Source organism: Halichoerus grypus, chromosome 3 (assembly GCF_964656455.1).
Source record: "Halichoerus grypus chromosome 3, mHalGry1.hap1.1, whole genome shotgun sequence".
NCBI classification, from domain to species: domain Eukaryota; kingdom Metazoa; phylum Chordata; class Mammalia; order Carnivora; family Phocidae; genus Halichoerus; species Halichoerus grypus.
Window position 1 is genome coordinate 160647595 of NC_135714.1, and position 18760 is coordinate 160666354.

Sequence of the window (18760 nt, forward strand, 5' to 3'; positions counted from 1 at the left end):
ATCAACATCAAAAAGATTGTCTAATTTACCACTACGTTATTAATCTACTGGACCAAAATTAATTAGTTTCTCTCTAAGACCTGCAAGTCATGACAGAAAACCCAGGAAGACCACGTAATTACATATAGCAGGCAAGAAGGTAGGGATTGAATCTACATTTGGTGGGAGGTAAATAGGAGTTTGCGTTTTAGTTCTTAATTTCCAGGATTTTAAATAACTTTTTTCACAACTCTGGAAATAAGGGCAAACATTGCCTCATTTTACTGAAGGTTTAGCTGAGGTATAAGGACATTGCTAAGTCAGGACGCTATTTGGATAACAAAGATCCCAAAATGCATACCCAGCTTATTTGAAATTAGGAATCTGGGCTTGTTTTCCGGCCTGTAAACTGCACTGTGGCCCTTGACGGGGGCTGCACTTACAGTACAATTGCCTTACTCAGGCCTGGCAGGGCCTGGATTCAGACTTTCTGCCTCTCCTGCCAGAAATGATAAAATGCCCTCATGGATACATTTATCCTCTCCAAGGGCCCTGGGTGCTTCCCCTCCCCTCCATCCTCCACTTATTTTCCCTTGTGAATCCACAGCGCCTCATGATATTTCTACTTGGGGGAGGAATCAAAAGGCTGGTTTTACACTTCCTTTTCTTGTTAGTCCAGCTCCACATTCAATGCCTCTCTGGCTCCTTTGACTTTTCCCAAGATGGAACTCATGCCTGTCTATTATTAGGATCATATGCAGAGTTATTAAATTACTACAATAAAAATTATTTTTATCTTTTGTAAAGACAATATGTTTTCTGGGATGTCTTTCTTCCTTTTCTACAAGTAGTGGCCTCTGCCAGAGAAGCCACAGGGGGAGCTGGGACTTGAGCATGAGTTAGTGGTGGGCAGAGTGCAGGGAAGGAGGGTGGGCCAAGGCAGTAGATTCTGAGTGCGAGAGGCAACACTGCAGCCCCCAAAACCTATTTAAAACTAAAGAAAAGACTGAAGAGGTAAGGGAAAGAGGTCTTTTTTTTGTGATGAGATTCCTTTATCAGAGACCAGACCAGACATCAAATATCAAGCTTTCCCCTGAATTCCCCTGGAATTATTAAATGGGTAAGAGCCAAATATAAGTGTCTCTACCAGGAAATAAAGGAAATAAAGACACAGGAAGCCAGTAAAGTTATCATTTAATTTTAACAGTATTTTTTTAAGATGACTTCCGATTTACAAAAAGAAAGTTTTAACAAATTAATTTCTTGATCACAAAAAAGACTAGTTAATTTCTGCCAATAAATAACATTTCCACCATTTTCTTTAACCTAACCAAAAGCAAGAAAAAGTAAGTAATCTCTCAGCACAAGCAAATAATCCATCATTCAGAAAAGCCTTTTAAAAAATGACATCACGAGCTAATCTATGTCTGACCACCTTTTAGGAAGAAAAACCAGGATCCTTTCTTGTAAAATGCCTGCTAACATTTCCATTGGGAAAAATACTATTGGTCACAGTGTATTGAGAAAGGGAAAGTAAGGCGTTGATGATGGCATCTTCAAAAAGGTTCTCTGACAAACCAAAAAACCTGTCTTTATTGCTACAAATCAAAATATATGGTAGGCCTCCTTCTTATTACATGCACTTTCAGTTTAACATGCAAAAAAAACCCCCACAAAATGTTATTTGGAGATAGCTATGTCAAGGAAGTGAAGGGGATCTGGGCAAGAACTTACAGGAAGGCAGTGTGCATGGCCCTACTTTAGAGCTGCTCAGAGGGATGGTCCACATCCATGTCCTTGCTTCTTGATCTTAAGCCACCTTGACTTGTCATGAGGGTGTTGAAGAGGAGAAGATGCATAACCCTGTCTCAGACAAAGGTGTTATTTAGCAAGTCTTGCCAAGGTTGCTGGGGCATGAGGCCAAGGCCTCCCGGGAGGGAATATCCTCGCCAGTATCATCTTTACCTTTGTGACTGCATAGATGAAGGCAGCTAAGCCTGGCCCCATTCACTTTGGCTGGTTAGACATAGGCGGGCAGGCCATGAGTCTCAGAGTAACACAGGTTCCCTCTTTCACACTCTGGCAAAGGCACAAAGCTCTATTGTTAACACAGTTCTCTGGACAACTCAACAGTAACAACCCTTTTTTTCCGACTACACAATTTTCTTCCTCTATACACATCTGCTCTTTCTTCTGGCTTTCCTATGAGTGTTTGATCACAGCAGTGCTGAAGAGGGACTGTGGCAATACAGTGTTTTGGAACTACCCTTCACGTCATTCAGACCCTCCTCTGGCTCTTGTTGGGGCCCCACAGGCTGCTCTTTACTCCCTCTTATAGTAGACTTCGGGAAAGATGTGGACCAGGTGCCAGGCAAGATGGTATCCATCATTATAACCACAAATGATTTAGGAAATTGGAGCCTCATTCTCATAACTGGGGTTTTGGGTTTACCTTCCCTCTGAAATTGTTTCTGCCTAGATATGAAAAGCTGAATAATGCTCTGAAAAAAACTTGGGTTCCACTGTTACTATAACAACTATAATAAATATTGGGGATTCTAGAATGATGTCTTAACAAGTCTTTATGGGTTCAGAAATAATTTTCAATATAAAAACTAGAGAAAAAATCTGATAATTAATACAAAGAAAAACTATAGTCAATCTGGGGCAAGCTCTTCCTAAATCTAAACTGTTTAACTTAAACAGTTAATTCTCAAGAGCTTGAGTTTTATATTTATAGATAGAGTACAGTCAAAAATTCTGGGGATCAGCTACAATATTTACACAAAACAAAGGAGGGTGGAGGGAAGTGATTTTACCCTTACTCCTGAGAGGCTGGACACTCTTGACCATGTAAGCCCAGCTGCATGTCACATAAGCATGGTTTACAATATTTTTCTTATGAAGAGCAGCTGCCTCAAACTTTGTGTTTTATAATTACTTAGAAGAGGATCTATGGGATAAAGACAAGGCTGAAAGACCCCAAAGTTATCTAATTTTAGAATTTTCACGCTTGCTCCTTAATGACATAAATAATAATATTCTGTTGGCAAAACAAATAAAAGGATTTTTCTTTTCCTATTTTGAACAGTGTCAGGAAGTCATACCTAAGTTATTAGGATAAGAAATCAAATCTCTGCTATTGACAGGAACTTGCTTCACTGAACCACAACTGTTTGTGTAGGAACAGAAAAGGCAATGTAAATATAGATAGAAGCATATGAGAAATACTGATATTCCTGGAGAGTCTGATTCTCCTATCCCTAGGCAAGGAGCCAGATCAAGCCCATTAGAGTGTGATACATAAGTTTCACTTTGCCAGTCAGTATCCAGTCACAAAAGGCCAGTGAATCAGCAATGTCTGTCCCATAACCAAGTGTTTGCCTTGAGGTTTTAAAGAAAACTGAGGCTGCTTTTGTTTTAGCATTCCATTAAACACACACACACACACACACACACACCCTTGGCTTCTTGGGTTGTTTTTGCTCTAAATATTCAGAACACAGAGATTTAAAAAGGATGTATGTTTTAAGCTTGTGTTAGATGAGTTTTCAAATTTTTATTTAAAAAAACAGTCATCTGATCAATTTGAAATTTCATATGATGTAGATGTAAAACAAAATTAGAAAAACTGGTCCTTGGGTAGTGTCATTTTTTAAATGGTATTTCAGTAAAGTATACAAAAGGGTCCTCCAACATGTCTAGGGAACTGATGTAAGAAGTGTTTTTCTTCCCCCAGATGAGAGGAGTTGAAGAAAATAAGGTCCCTATGGACCTTAAAGTGAAGGAGAACAAGAGAAAAGCGTTTTTAGTATCTTTAAGACACGCGGGGGGAAGATTTAATAAAACAGAAGAGGCTTTGAAAATGGGGATACTGCAGAGCTCTGACAGCAGTTAAAATGTTTGAAATGATGGCCTTAGGCAAACCCGGAACAGGAAACCAGCCATCCTGGGAGCTACTGTTTAGATTAAAACATTTGAAAATATGTTAAAAACTCCCCAATGAAGTCTAAAGTGAAGAACAAGTACTGTTATCACAATATGTATATCCATATATATATCTCTCTCTCTATATATATCCCCAAGGCTCATGCCTTCTAAACCGTCTTGAGTCATAGGTACAAATACAGATGAAAGTATACCTTGACGGTCTCACTTTCAGAAGCTAGCTGTACCACATGGAGACACATTTATACCCAACTTTTTAAATTGTTGAAGCACACACCCCAACTTTCTATAGAACATAAGAAATACCTCTACCTTTAGAATTCAACAGAATTTGAATTTTCAAACCTAACTTCCTTGTTGCTTTATCGTAAACTCACTCCGATTTTCTTGAATCATGACTTCTTACCTCTCTGGCTGATCCCTCCACAGCTCACAGGGTACCTGTAAAATACATCCTTTTTTTTTTTTTTTTTTGGAGTATAGTTGACATACATGTTACACTTCAGATGTACAACTTAGTGATTTGACAAGTTTATATATCATGCTATGTTTATCACAAGTGTAGCTACCAATTTGTCCCCTTACATCCCTATTATGGTATCACTGACTGTATTTCTTACACTATGCCTTTTATTCCCATGACTTATTCATTCATAACTGGAGGCCTGGATCTCCCTCTCGCCTTCACCCACTTTGCCCCTCCTCCCTCCACTCTGGCAACCCTCAGTTTGTTCTCTGTATTTATAGGTCTTTTGCCATGCCTCTGTCGAGGAAACTTGCTTTTCTTTTTTTTTTTTTAATTTTACTTTTTTTTTTTTTAAGATTTTTTATTTATTCATTTGAGACACAGAGATACAGAGAGAGACAGCGCATGAGCAGGGGCAGATGCAGAGGGAGAGGGAGAAGCAGGCTCCCCGCTGAGCCAGGAGCCTGACGCTGGGCTCGATCCCAGGACCCTGAGATCATGACCTGAGCCGAAGGCAGATGCTTAATGACTGAGCCACCCAGGCACCCCGGAAACTTGCTTTGCTATACAACTTGTTTTTGAGAAGATAATGAAGACATTCCTAAATAATAATCCTTTTTACTAGAACAGTATTTTTTGCTTGTAAGGATTTTCAATAACTATTTCACTACGTGCCTGATGACTGAAGCCCTTAAGAGTGGTTTCTACCTGCAGATTATGTATGTACAACAGCCTCAGCTAGGGGAAAGGGAGAAAGAGATGGAGACTCCCATCCATCAAATCTGTCATGTGGACTGACCTTCATATTAGGTGAGATTTCCAAAACAGTGGTCCTTTCTAGAGTGGGACTGGGGGAGGGAGGAGTGTGAGGCTATCCAGATGAAGAATTCCTTCTTTTCTTTGAGTGTAAAAAAATGATGATCGGTAAAGATAACTACTCAAGACTTTGTTTCCCTCCTTTCATATGTTTTATTCAGAACCCAGTAAGAGGTCTTTTATCTCCTTCCCCCATATCCTTCCTATCATTTTTTATTGATAGAGCAATCCATGCCATCAGATTCCAAGCCCCAAAATGCTTTGATCTCTGTCATAAACTGGGAACTGTTAGCAAAAGGTATAGGAAAACAGAAATAGATGGGCTAAATCCTCATTCTTCTAGTGAAATTATGTGGGGTCTTTTGGGTTTTTTTTCGTTTTTTTGAAAAAGGTTTCTGGTGTCCTTAAAGCTTACAACATAAACCACTACTGTCAGAGATACTTGCTTCAATGCTGGACTCCTCCATCCCAAATGATATTAAGAATTCTGTAATTAAGCACTTTGGTGTAGTATTGCCCAGACATGCTGCAAAGTTGACCAATGAGTATTATGACATGGCACCTGTCACCAGACTAAACCAAAAACGGGAGCCCAAGGATCACTGAAATTTCTTTCCCTCACTGGTTGTTACTTGAAAAACTAAGAGAAGACTATTCAAACACTGTATCTGAACACTTGTTTTTGTATTCCAAAATATGCTGACGGAGATTGACATACAGTTCAACCTAATGAGTGTTTAAAGATGGAGAAACACCCCAGTAATTGATACAGAAAAAGGACATCCTCATCATCCAATGCCCTTTAGCAAGACTTCCAATTCATAAGGGGATCATTCTACCCTAGTCAGTTGCCATCACCCCAGTTGTTTTTTAAAACACTGACACAGAGAAACAGAAGGACAATGGGGAGAACAGACACAACAGCTGATGCAATCTCACAGAACATAAATACCTCTTACTATCAAAAGTTCTACAGAGGGCATTTATAAAATATTTAGAAATGCAGCTTCCTTTGCAGTTGGGTAAATCATCTGGACTTCAAAAATGAAAGCAAAAGGATCCGGGAAGAGTTAAGAAATCTCCGAAGTTCTAAGGGAAGTTTAAACCAATCATGCCCATGGTTGGAAGAAGAAATTTTGAGTCATTCTAAGAAAATCCCTCACTGCTTTTTATTTTGTCTTACTAGAACATATTAAAAAGAACTGAGAGTTCAGAAGAAAGTAGGTTATATGGAAAACATTCTCTTGGCCCTCAAATCACTGGGTTTGGGTTATTCACTTAGAAGTTCTACTCTAATCAAGTTTTCCATAAGAAGAGAAGTTTTAGCCACTGAAATCTGAGCAATCTTCTTCAATGGCACCCTGTAGAAAGGGAAAAGAAAACCACCCTCTTATGTTTGAAAAACTATTATTAGTCTGAAATGAAAGATATCACCTTCCAAAAGAACAGGAGAAAACTCGGCTGGCTAGTTCAAGTCAGAAACCCAGGGTGGAGGTTTCCAAGGCCCTTTTATTAGGGGAAGGTTCCCCTTTGTAGCACAAGACTTCACATATGTATCAGACAATCAGATCAGTTCCTAAAAATTAGGGAAAAAAAAGGGAAAAACAAAACAGATGTACTTTTTATATATATTTAACATAAATTAAAAACAATTTATAAAATGGTCACCTTTCTTACAGCATAAATGCAGACTGAATTATGAATGCACCTCCAGGTTTAAGTTGTTAAAGTTGTTTTTGTTTTGTTTTCCAATAATAAATAAAATTTGTTCTTAAGTTTTGGATCCACCTGTGCCACAGCAGGGCTCTGTGTCATTATTGGCTCTTCTCCCCCTGTCGCTCCTGTGCACAGCGTTGGGTTGTGCAGGGGCCACCAATTTCACTGGCCCATCGGGGTACTGGCTGTCTTTTCGGGGTGGCATCCGTTCGTTAATTCGGTCCAGACCTCGGGCTTCTTCAAAACTCCGGATCCTGTGCTGAAGCGAAAACCCTCTGATGGCTACAGGAAAACAGGAAAGGGAGGAGCTTGATTAGACAGCAAAGCAACAAGCTTAAAGTTTTTTAGCATACAGCAACCTTCTAGAGAAAACCATAGAAGGGTTGGAGCACATGTCTGGTGAAGGTTAACGGGCAATATTTGACTTGAATCAGCCTCATCTGAAGCTACTGCTTCCTTAAGGCCCATAGGGCAGTTGAAACTATGAAAGTGATTTTCACAGAAGCTCAATACAATTAATCATGACATAAGTATACCAGACAAATGGCTAACAAGTTCGTTCTGAACTTCAATACATTTGAGAAAGGGTTTCTTATGGGCCTGAAACATGCTTAATGTAAGACAAAAGGCAATACTAGAATAATAGAGCAAGCTAAACAGACTAGTTAACTTTAGCACAAACACCATATTGACCACAAAAAAAGTAATAAAAGAGCTAATCTTTTTTGTTTAGAAGGACAGCTTTTTCTCTTGCACAACCAGGAGCTGAATGTAAGTTAAAAGGCATCTAAAAATTAGCTTCTGGATATCTTCCTTCTAATGGAACTTTTGTATCACCAAGGAAAGGCATTCCCATTTTGAACCACCTTACTTAACAAAACAATTAAATTAACAACACAAGTTTATCAATTCCAATGATTTTCATCGTCAGATTCATAGATGATCTGTTACTTGAAATTTGTTTTCATAGAAACAGAGATAATTTAGCTTGACTGCCTTAGGGCAACCTCAGAAATGAATCAAACTAAATCCTAGTCTACTTTTGCCTCTGCTCTTGATATCCTTTAGAATCATTAGATAAAGAGGCTGACCTGTTTGGGTCTCTAGTCATCACACATAAGTCACTTCTATATGGAAGGGCTCCAAAATTAAACCATCTGATCCCTCATGACCAGTTGCTTAAGCTTCAACCATTGCATTAAAACTGACAGAGCCCAGAGAGGACTTTAGCTGTGGAGAGGGTCATTTAAATTAACACAAATACAGGACACAAAGGAAACACTTTGTGAGCATGCCTAGAAATATTTATTCCTTTTCTCACTGCTACAGTTCTGGTGATGCAATAATAGAAGATTTCAAATGTTGACACTTTAAAACTAGTAGACAGACACATGATCACATCTATCATAGGAATATGGCCATACCTTCCCGGGCCTCTACCGCTTCTACTGTGGCTGTAAGAGGCAGGAGCAGTGGCATGCAAAAATGAAGACAGAACAAGAGTGAGTAAACCAACAGCATTGCTGCCAGCACAGACAACCCAGGCTCCCACCTCAGCCTATTCCCATCCATAATAAAAGTCAACTAGTTAGAGAAGCCAGGATTACTGCAAAACACTAAACTGGGGGGAGATGTGAGGTGGGGAGAGTTTCTAATACTTTTAACATTTCGGGTGGCATGGGAACCTTTTTAGCTAATAGCATCTGTAGCTAAGACAATGGGTCAGTCAGGCTGACTATAAGAAACCAAGAGTTATATTGCTTTCCTAGTTTTTAAATAGCCAGCTGCTAATTTACTCTTTGACATTCACATATCAAAATAACTTGAGTCAAATAATTTAACATCACAACTGTTCTTTAGTTTCTAACAGCTCAGGTGGTATTAAATGAGCTGTTGCTGGGTCCTACACAAAATAGTTACTTAAAACTAATTCTTACTGCTCTTAAGCAATTTATGTGGGGTCCAACTGTCCTTTTTAATTACTTAATAAAAAAAAGAATGACCTTTGAATAACAGACTAGCATTTGGAAGGAGAGAAACATGGGTTTTAAGTGAATGGTTATTTCTTGTCCAGCGGTGGAGTACTAAACTGGCAAAGACATAAAACTACTCAATACCAGATACAAATTCCTGTACCATCTGGGATTAGAGATCTAGTAGAAGCTGCCATTTCCAACCCATACGGCTTCCATTCACTGTGCAGAGAGCAAGCCAATTACTAAGAGGGCCTTCTCCTTCAGTGATGGAAAAGGAAGTAATTTAAAAATTAGTGCCAGGTAAGTGAAGGTAAACTTCCTTGCATCATCTTTTTAAAGTAGTAAAAACCCTAATACATGAAAAGGTTACAGGCGTAGCAAGAAAGATCTTATTAGAAGAACCCTCTCAGTTCCTCCAGTACTGATTTTTTACAAGAAGTCAGGGAAAAATAATGAACAGGACAGTTTACTGTTCTTGAGGTTTTGTGTATCAATAAGAGAGGAGAAACTGGAAGAACTGACAGTTAACGTCCTATCACAGTGTGAAAAATGGAGCCTTGGAATCAACTTATCAAGTGCTTAAATTTGTCAACCATCTGTAGGCCTGTGGTAAGGCACCGTCACACCCTCTCTAACCGCCTCAAATGGAACAAATGAACGTTCACAAGAAAACGACAGTGCCTTCAAACAGTACATCACTGCTGCTGTTACAAAGCTGAAGAACAAAGCATAGCCTGAAATTGTATACAGGTTGTTGGTCTAATTAGAGTTTAAACGCTATGTGGTAAAATCTGTGCAAGTATTACACTGTTTTGGGTCCTTCTAGAATTGCTTTTTGCACCGGGTATTAAGATACCAGCCTGCATTAAGGGGCATTATATATAAGAAACAGTCACAAAAAAACTGAGAAACTGGTTTATTTATTTATATTTAATTTATGTTTGTATATATTTTTATTATATTTCTTTACTGAAATATAATTCACATACCATAAAATTCACTTGTTTAAAGTGTTCAATTCAATGATTTAATATAGAGTTGTACAACCATCACCACAATCTATGGTTAGAACATTTTCATCACCCCCAAAAGAAAGCTATTTACCTCCCTCATCCCTTTCTCTTAATCCTAAAGCCAACCAATGCCTGGTCTAGACATTTCATATAAATGGGATCGCAGAGTTTCTGATTTTAGTGACTGACTTCTTTCACTTAGCATGTTTTTTGTTTTTAAGATCTTATTTATTTATTTGACAGAGAGAGACACAGCGAGAGAGGGAACACAAGCAGGGGGAGTGGGAGAGGGAGAAGCAGGCTTCCCGCTGAGCAGGGAGCCTGATGCAGGGCTCGATCCCAGGACCCTGGGATCATGACCTGAGCCAAAGGCAGACGCCTAACCACTGAGCCACCCAGGCGCCCCTCACTTAGCATGTTTTTAAGGTTTAGTCACGTTGAAGCATGTACCAGTACTTCATTCCTTTTTATGACTGAATAGTATGCTACCGTGTGAAGAGCCACCTCATCAGGTGATGGACGTCTGAGCCATTTCCACTTCTTGGCTCTAATGAAAAATGCTGCTGTGGATATCTGTGTACAAGTCTTTGTGTGGCTACGTTCTCATTTTTCTGGGGTGTATAGCTACAAGTGGAACAGCTGGTCATAAGGTCAACTGCACATTTACTCATCTAAGGAACTGCCAGATTGGTTTCCAAAGTACTGCACCATTTCACATTTCCACCAGCAGGGTATGAGGGTCCCAATTTCTCCACATTCTCACCAATACTTGCTACTATCTGTGTGATCACAGCCATCCTAGTGGGTGTGAAGTGGTATCTCATTGTGGTTTGGGTCTGTATTTCCTTAATGTCTAATTATGTTGAGCAAATTTTCCCATGCTTATTGGCCACTTGTATGTCTTTGGAAAAATGTCTATTCAACTTTTTTACCCACTTTTTAATTGGGTTGTCTTTTTATTATTCAATTATAAGAGTTCTTTCTATTTTCTAGATACCAGTTCCTTATCCAACGTATGATTTGTAAATATTTCCACCCATCCTATGGGTTGGGTTGTCTTTTCACGTTCTTGATGATGGTTCCATTTGCAGCACAAATGTTAATTTTGATGTAGTCCAATTTATAACTGATTTGTTTTTTATTTTATGGTCTTTGTGAATCTCGTTCGGTTCTTGGCACTCCTCTTTATTTCAGTACTAGGAAGCTTGGGAGTAAAATTTGTGGCTGTCTATTGGCTTTTTGTTTGTTTGTTTTCCTTTGTGCTCCAAATTCCAAGCATATTTATTTTACTTCAATGTGTTATATGTATACTATAACTTACTCAAATCCCTCTTGGAACAAGGTAAGACAAATGAATATATGCTATAAGGCCATATGGGATATTGTTGGTTGAAAGTTCTCCAAGTAAAGTTAAAGGAACAATAAAAGGTCTTTTTTAGCTAATGCTCCAGTTTGCCAATGAACCTGTAGAACTGAGACTCTGATGGGAAAACGACAAATAAACTTAGTTTCTGTCAATAAGAGACATAAGAAGCTCTAAAAAGCTAGCTCCAACTTAGTTTTGTTCTTACGCATTCCTGAAGATGTCTATCAATTTCAAAAGCATCGATAAAAAATCCTATTTGATTAAAACACTCATATGCCAATTAGGAATGAAGAGAAACTATATACTTGGGACTGAGAACAAAAGGCAGACCAAAGACTATAAACAAACAAACAAATCTCCAAATAGCACATCCGTACAATTCTCCTTGTTATTCATCCCAGATCTGCTCTTTCAAGGTCCAGATTGAAACAACAGCTTTGTGGATCAGCAAGTTTCCAAAACTTTTCCAGTAAGGATGTAGAAGACTTTCCCTTTTTCTTCACCCATGGTGTTTCCTACTAATTGCAACCTGCCTCGTCAGAAGTGCTCTCAGAGTAGCTCACATGACTAATCACCAAACAAAGTAATGGAGGGAAGTATTTTGCTTACAAGAAACTGTACATTTATTTGAGAGAAAAATATTCAACCTGAAATAGTTTACTGATCCTTCCCACGAAACTAAAGAAATTAAGAAAATTAGTTATGTCCTTCCAAGGAGAAAATGTTCATTCCTCCTTCTAAATAGAATATTCCAGTATTTAATTTGAAAGAGAAGGAGGAATTCAATCCTACATAAAGAAAGGGGGGAAAAAAAAGGCTTATTCCTATTAATGACTATCAGTGGACTTACCACCAAAAGCAAAGGTTTCCTATAAGTAACGGGATGACAAGAAAAAAGAAAAACTTAAATAGAAACAATTTAATAAACAAGGGGGCAAAAAAACAGTGAAACTCTAGTTTAAGTTGTTAATGCTTCAGCTGCAGTTTTTGTGCCTAGAATTAGTCATCTTGCTTGACCAGATCTACGTCTATTCTGACAAACATCCATCTTTTCATTCCAGCGTTCCATAAAGCCCTCTCCTTACAAGCTGGCATCCACGCGTGTTTTAGAACGGACACTCTGACTGGACAGGTGCCTGTGGCACTGGAGTAGGATATGGCTCGCAGGCAGAGGCAAACACCCTCTCTGAGAAATTCTCACACCCCAATATAAAACAGGCATAAGTGGGATGCCTGGGTGGCTCAGTCAGGTAAGTGTCCAACTCTTGATTTCAGCTTGGGTCGTGATCTCAGGGTTGTGAGATTGAGCCCCTTGTGGGCTCCGCACTCAGCAGGGAGTCTGCTTGAGATTCTCTCTCTCCCTCGCCCCCCACTCGAGCACTCTCTTTCTAAAATAAATAAATCTTAAAAAAAAAAAAAAAACATACATAAGTGAGACATATCATGTGCACAAATCTAAAGTGCACAGCTCTATACATTTTTATGTATGAATACACTTGTGTAACTACTACCCAGATAGTGATATAGAACATCGCCACTACTCCAGAAGTCCCCTCTGCTCCTTCTGTGTCAATATTCTCCCACCAGAGGAAGTGCCATTCTGACTTCTATTACTGTTTGGCTAGTTTGCCTATTCTTGAACATCCTATAAATCAGATAGTCTGTGCCCTTTTGTGCCTAGTTTTTTAGTTTACCATAATATTTGTGAGATTCAACCATGTTTTTGCATGTGTTCATAGTGTTATTTTTTCTCTGCTGTGTATATTCCATTGTAGAAACAGAATACATTTATCTACTCTACCATTGAAGAACATTTGGCTTTTTTCCTGTTTGGGGCTATTATGAATAAAGCTACGGTAAACATTGTTATGCAAATCCTTTGGTGGACATATGCATTTATTTCTTTTTGATATACCAGGGCTGGGATTTCTGGGTTATGGGGTAGGATATATGTTTTGTTTAACTGCCCAAGAGTTTTCCAAAGTGGTTGAACCAATTTACATGCCCACCAGCAATGTATCTAGTTCTATTCTCCATAAATTCACCAACACTTGGTATTGTTAGACTTTTTAATTTTAGCCATTCTGGTGAATATGTAGTGGTATTTCACTGTGGTTTTAATGTCTGTTTCCCAGATGAGTAACTATATTAAGCATCTTTTCATATGCTCACTGGCCATTTTGATACCCTCTTTTGTGAAGTGCCTATTAAAATATATTGACCATTAAAAAAATTGGTTGTGTTTTTCTTATTGAGTTTATCATTCTTTATAGTTTCTGAATTTAAGCCCTTTGTCTGACATATGTATTGCAAAAAATCTTCTCTCAGTTAATGGCTTGGCTTTTCCCTTTCCTAAACATGTATTTTTAGAAATTCTTAGTTTTAATGAAATTTAATTAATTGATTTTTTTTCTTTTAAGATTAGTACTTTTTATGTCCTATCTAAGGACTCTATCTACTCTAATACTCTCCATACTTTTTTGGGTAAGTTTTATTTTTTCTTTTACATTTAAGTTATAATTAATTTTGAATTCATTTTTGTATATAGAGAGAAGAGTTAAGATTCACTTTCCCCCACATGGATATCCAATTGCTCTAGTATCATTTATTGAAAAAGGCCCTAATTTTAAATTTTATGTTGACTGCTGGGTAATGGGAGCACACCTTCCATGAAAGGAGTATTTCTCATACTCACCTGTCTCAATAGTCTGCTTTCCTCCTGAGAGGACACCTAGAGGGAGTGTCCCTGTTGGAGTCAGGCCCTTGAGAGTCAGCACGCTCTCACTCTCTTCCCTGCAAAGGAAGGTGAAAGCCCTGCATTAATGCCAGGGTGTCTACTGCTCCGCAGTTCAAAGGCACTAGATGGGAAGTTAAGAAAAGATGCACAGAGATGGAGGAAAGGTTCTCCTTCTTCCTACCCCTTCCCTGACCCAATGGAAGAGATGTTTTCTGAAAGTATTCCAATTTTAAACCACTAGCAGATTCTTGTTTTTCAATTAGAGTTACTTAATAGCCAGGTACTGTTCTAATGCTTCCATTATATCACCCCATTTAATCCTCCTAATAACTGTGTAAGGCAGGTCTTGTTATTATCATGCTTTTACAGACAAGGAAACTGAGGCTCAAAATCATACAGCTAAGAAGAAGTCGAGCCAGGATGTGAACACAGGAAATCTGGCTCCAGAATTCACACTAAATCACTCCATTCACTACATCTAAGCTTGTACCAAATGAATGTTTGCCAAAACATTTCTAGTCACTTTAACATATAGGTCAGATTCAATGTGCACTCAGCTCTGACTCTGAAGACCTATCCAATCATACAAACTCCAATTCTAAAAAAAAAAAACTGTTCTGAAATCAACTTCCAATTTTCTGTCAAAATTCTTTGATCCCACACTGCAATGACAGATTTATCCTTACCGCAGAATTGAAAAGACCCGTGCCATCTTCCCAATGGCTCTGATTTTATTCTTGATGATCTCCTTTCGAACTGTAGTGCCTCCTTCAGGAATACAAAGAATCAGTGAGTTAAAAGAATGTGTTAACTGGTTAGTTGTTAAAAATGCAGGATGAAGTGTCTTTCTAAGTTAAAGAAATTGTTATTTTAAAAAAAGAAATCAAGGTCTAAGCTTGTTTAGACAAAGAAAAATCCCAGGAAGTTCTAAGGAGCAAGAGAAAAAACAACCCCGAAGAGGGGAAAAGCAAGATGAAAAAAATGGAGGGGGTCACAACAAAGACAGACTGGACAGACCTACAAGAGGTGGGAACTTATTTGTGGTTCTGAAATACAGAGCACAGTGAAGAATGAAACATATATGTGTCAACAAAGACAGTCGCTACAGCAAAGATCTCTTCTGAGAATGCTGTGGGCCACCTCAGAATGCGGGGTTTGGCCTGCCAAATGGCAAGTGACGATTCACCCAGTTGTCTTCTGTGGGCAAACACAACATAGAGCTAGCTCTCCTCAACTTAGTGAGGGCTGCTTTCATTCTATAATCCTCACTTACTCACAAACCGGTGAGTTATTTCCTACCATCGACAACTGTGCAATATAAATTATGATGGTGGGGAAGGTCTTTATAAAACACCAAAAATGTTACCACAACATTGTATGGCCTTTTCTCATCTAAGATTCAGGGAACAGCTCACACATGAGAAGCCAAGGTCCAGGCATGCACCAGGTGACCGCACTCAAAAGTCAGAAAGAGAAACGTGGCCTCTCCTTCCTCACCCCTCCAGCTCTCAATATCCTGCAGAATTATACAGCAGGTGCAAAGAAAACATTTACACTAAAACAGAAAGGGAGGATGGAGAGCCTGTCTGAATCACTCAACTACAACTAAAAAGGTCTAATAAAATTAATAGGCTATGGTGGGACAGACAGCAAGTATTAAGCTCTTAGCACATTTTAGTCAGATACCTTTCCGATAGCTTGAAATGTAGTGATCTTCAGGGAGAAGAGACACCAAGAAAAAAGGAGATGAAGATAGAATTATGGGAAGAGAAATTTAGGTTGACATGGAAGAGAGAAAAAAAATCAAAGTGAAATGCAATGAGAGAAGCAGGCTAACTACTATCTTTTATCAGCTCAGAAGAGACATCCTTGGTAGCATGATAGAGTATTAAATTACAGATTTCTTGTCAGCAGTTTTTCCATTTCTTAGAAGTTTATAGTTTTACATTAATTCACATCTATTGTCATCCAAAACACCCTATCCCCACAAGTCATGCAAATAAAATTGGACAAAGAAAAAGATATTATTTGGGAAACAAATGATGCTGAAAACAGGGAACAAAAACAAAGGGCAAAATGAACAGCCTACAAATCTCTTAATAAAGCCATATGTTTTTTTTTTTTACTTTTTTATTGTTATGTTAATCACCATACATCACATCATTAGTTTTTGATATAGTGTTCCATGATTCATTGTTTGTGCATAACACCCAGTGCTCCATGCAGAACGTGCCCTCTTTAATACCCAACACCAGTAAAGCCATATGTTTTTGTTTAATGGAGTCACTATCTTCCTGTGTCTTTTTGGAGATATTATAGTCTTTCCCTTTTTCAGTTTTATATTTTCTTCAGAATCTCAAGTTCATTCACATTGCTTTCTGCTGTTTGTGTTGTTGATTCTCTTCGAGACTTTCCTGAGGTGGCTGGTAATCCTTGGTGTCTGCTTGTGATTGAGAATGGGGGCCTAAAAGGCTCTCCAAGTTGCCAGGTGGACCACTGACTGGGAGCTTTACAGGTAGTGATGGGGTGGGGGAGCTTTGTGAGGGAGTTCTCTTTATCAGTATTGAGGATGCACATGGCCACTCAATTCACCTGTTTCGGGCAAGGTATTGATGCCCTCAGTTGTATTCTTAACCCAGAAATTTTTAGTTTACACTTTTTTTGGAGATTAGCCTCCAGACCTGGAGAAGAGGCAGTTGCCCAGTGGCAACTAGGACAGTAACTGCTTTTCAAACAGCTTCCACCTAGTCTTATTTTAGCTCAGTGACCATCTCCCTCCTTCCCCCAACCCACAGTCCCCAATTCTAGAAACTGCTACTACCAATTCCTTTGCTTTTTGAGAATTCTGTGCTGGAACTCAGCATTCACCACTACTTTAGGTTTCTTGAATCAGCCAAGTGAGGAACATTAATTCGTTTTCCAGTTTCTAAAAGTTCCTGTAAAAATCTCCACATTTTTGTAGGTTTGTAACTTTTAAACTTTTTTATTGTTAAGTATGAGAAACATAAAGAAAAGTACACAATACAAATGTATAATGTCTCTCTGTTCCCAAAGACAATCATTCTCTTGACCTTTATTGAAATCACTTTCTTGCTGTTCTTTATAGTTTTATCATGTAAGCATGTGTGGATCCACAAGCAGTATGGTTTTCCATTGTGTTTGAACTTTAGGTAATTGGAACAATCAAATATGTATTTTTGTATCTGGTTTCTTTTGCTCAACATAATGTTTGTAAGACTGATTTGTGTTTTGCCTGTTGTAGTTCACTGTCATTATTGTATACAATTCCACTATGAACACATATGCCATAGTTTATCCTTTTTACTGTCAGTGGTCATTTGGTCTGATTCCAATTTTTGGCTATTGTGAATTTGACTGCTATGACTATTCCTATGCATTTTTCTTTGCTGCTATTTCTGTGAAGTATATTACTAGAATTAGAATGCTCAGTTATTATGTAGATGTTCAACTTTGGACAACAGTTTGGCATTATCTACTAAAGTGGACGTACTAATTTATACCTCAGTGTATGAGCATTCCTGTTGCTACACATCCAGGCCAGTTCTTGGTGTTCTCGTTAATTCATCTTTAATTTTAGCCGATCTGGTGGGCATATAGAACGATCCACTGTGGTTTTAATTTGCATTTCCACAATTACTAATGTGAATGAATATCTTGTCATATCTTTACAGGCCATTTTGATATTCTCTTTTGTGAAGTGCTTGTTCAAGTCTCATCTAACTGACCTGCAGTTCTTTATATATTCTGCAAGTGAGCCCTTTGTGAGCAAATACACTCTCCCACTCTGTTCCTTGTCTTTTCACACTCTTAATAGGGTCTTTTGATAAATATAAGTTCTTATTTTAACATAGTCCAACTTATTAATAGTTTCCTCTATGGTAAGTGCTTTTTGTGTCCTGGCTAAGAAATTGTTCTCTACCCCAAGGTCATGAAAATATTCTATGTTATAAATTCTAGAAGCTTTTACTGTTTTACCTTTCATATTTGAATATATTAATCCATCTGGAAATTATTTTGGGGTTTGAAACATGATACGGGTCAGGTTTAATTTTTTCTCAGATATCCCCAAATCACTTATTAAAAATACCATCATTTTCCTACTACTCCTGGCAGCACCACCTCTGATGTAAATCAAGTGTCCACATACGTTGGCGATGTTTTGGGATTCTCTGTTCTGTTTCAGTGCTCATCTGTTCTTGCACTACTAATTCTAATTACTCTAGCTTTATAGTAAATCTTGATATAAAGAACAAGTCCTCCCACTCTGTTTCTCCTCAAAACTTAAGCTATTTCCATATTAATTTTGTAACCTTTCCGTAGCATTTTCATACAAATTTTAGAATCTATCCTCAGCATTTCCATATGAATTTTAGAATCGAATGGGCTGTTAATACTTGACTTTGTACTGAATCCATAGATCAGTCTGGGAATGATTGAGATCTTTACAATATTGAGTTTTTAAAAAATCAATGAACATTTTATTTCTTTCCATTTATTTAGATCTCCTTTAATTTCTCTAATAATGCTTCATAGTTTGTTGCTTAGAGGTACCACACACCACTTGTTAGATTTATTGTTAGGGATGATATTGTAAATGGCATCTTTCTTAAGATTTCATTTTGTTGCTGGTAATAGAAATACAAATGATTTTTGCTTATTGACTTTGTATCCAGCAGCTCAGCTACATGCACTTGTTGATTTTAACAATCTATAGATTCTTTT

The 18760-nt window shown here is 38.1% G+C and overlaps 1 protein-coding gene across 4 annotated transcripts in view; it reads right to left on the minus strand.

Annotated features, from left to right (window-relative positions):
- Nucleotides 1-1156: 1156 nt before the first annotated feature.
- PPP3CC (protein phosphatase 3 catalytic subunit gamma) overlaps nucleotides 1157-18760 on the minus strand; it is a 108680-nt gene continuing 91076 nt past the window's right edge. Inside the window, exons 11-15 of one of the 4 annotated variants that reach the window (XM_036075144.2) lie at nucleotides 15704-15730; nucleotides 14704-14785; nucleotides 13976-14073; nucleotides 8350-8379; nucleotides 1157-7207 (exon numbers count right to left, since the gene is read on the minus strand). In XM_036075144.2, coding sequence (XP_035931037.1) covers nucleotides 6981-7207; nucleotides 8350-8379; nucleotides 13976-14073; nucleotides 14704-14785; nucleotides 15704-15730 — 464 coding nt within the window. In that variant the 3' untranslated portion in view covers nucleotides 1157-6980. The remainder of the gene's footprint in view (nucleotides 7208-8349; nucleotides 8380-13975; nucleotides 14074-14703; nucleotides 14786-15703; nucleotides 15731-18760) is intronic. The other 3 variants (XM_036075146.2, XM_036075145.2, XM_036075147.2) reach the window with 3 other exon arrangements.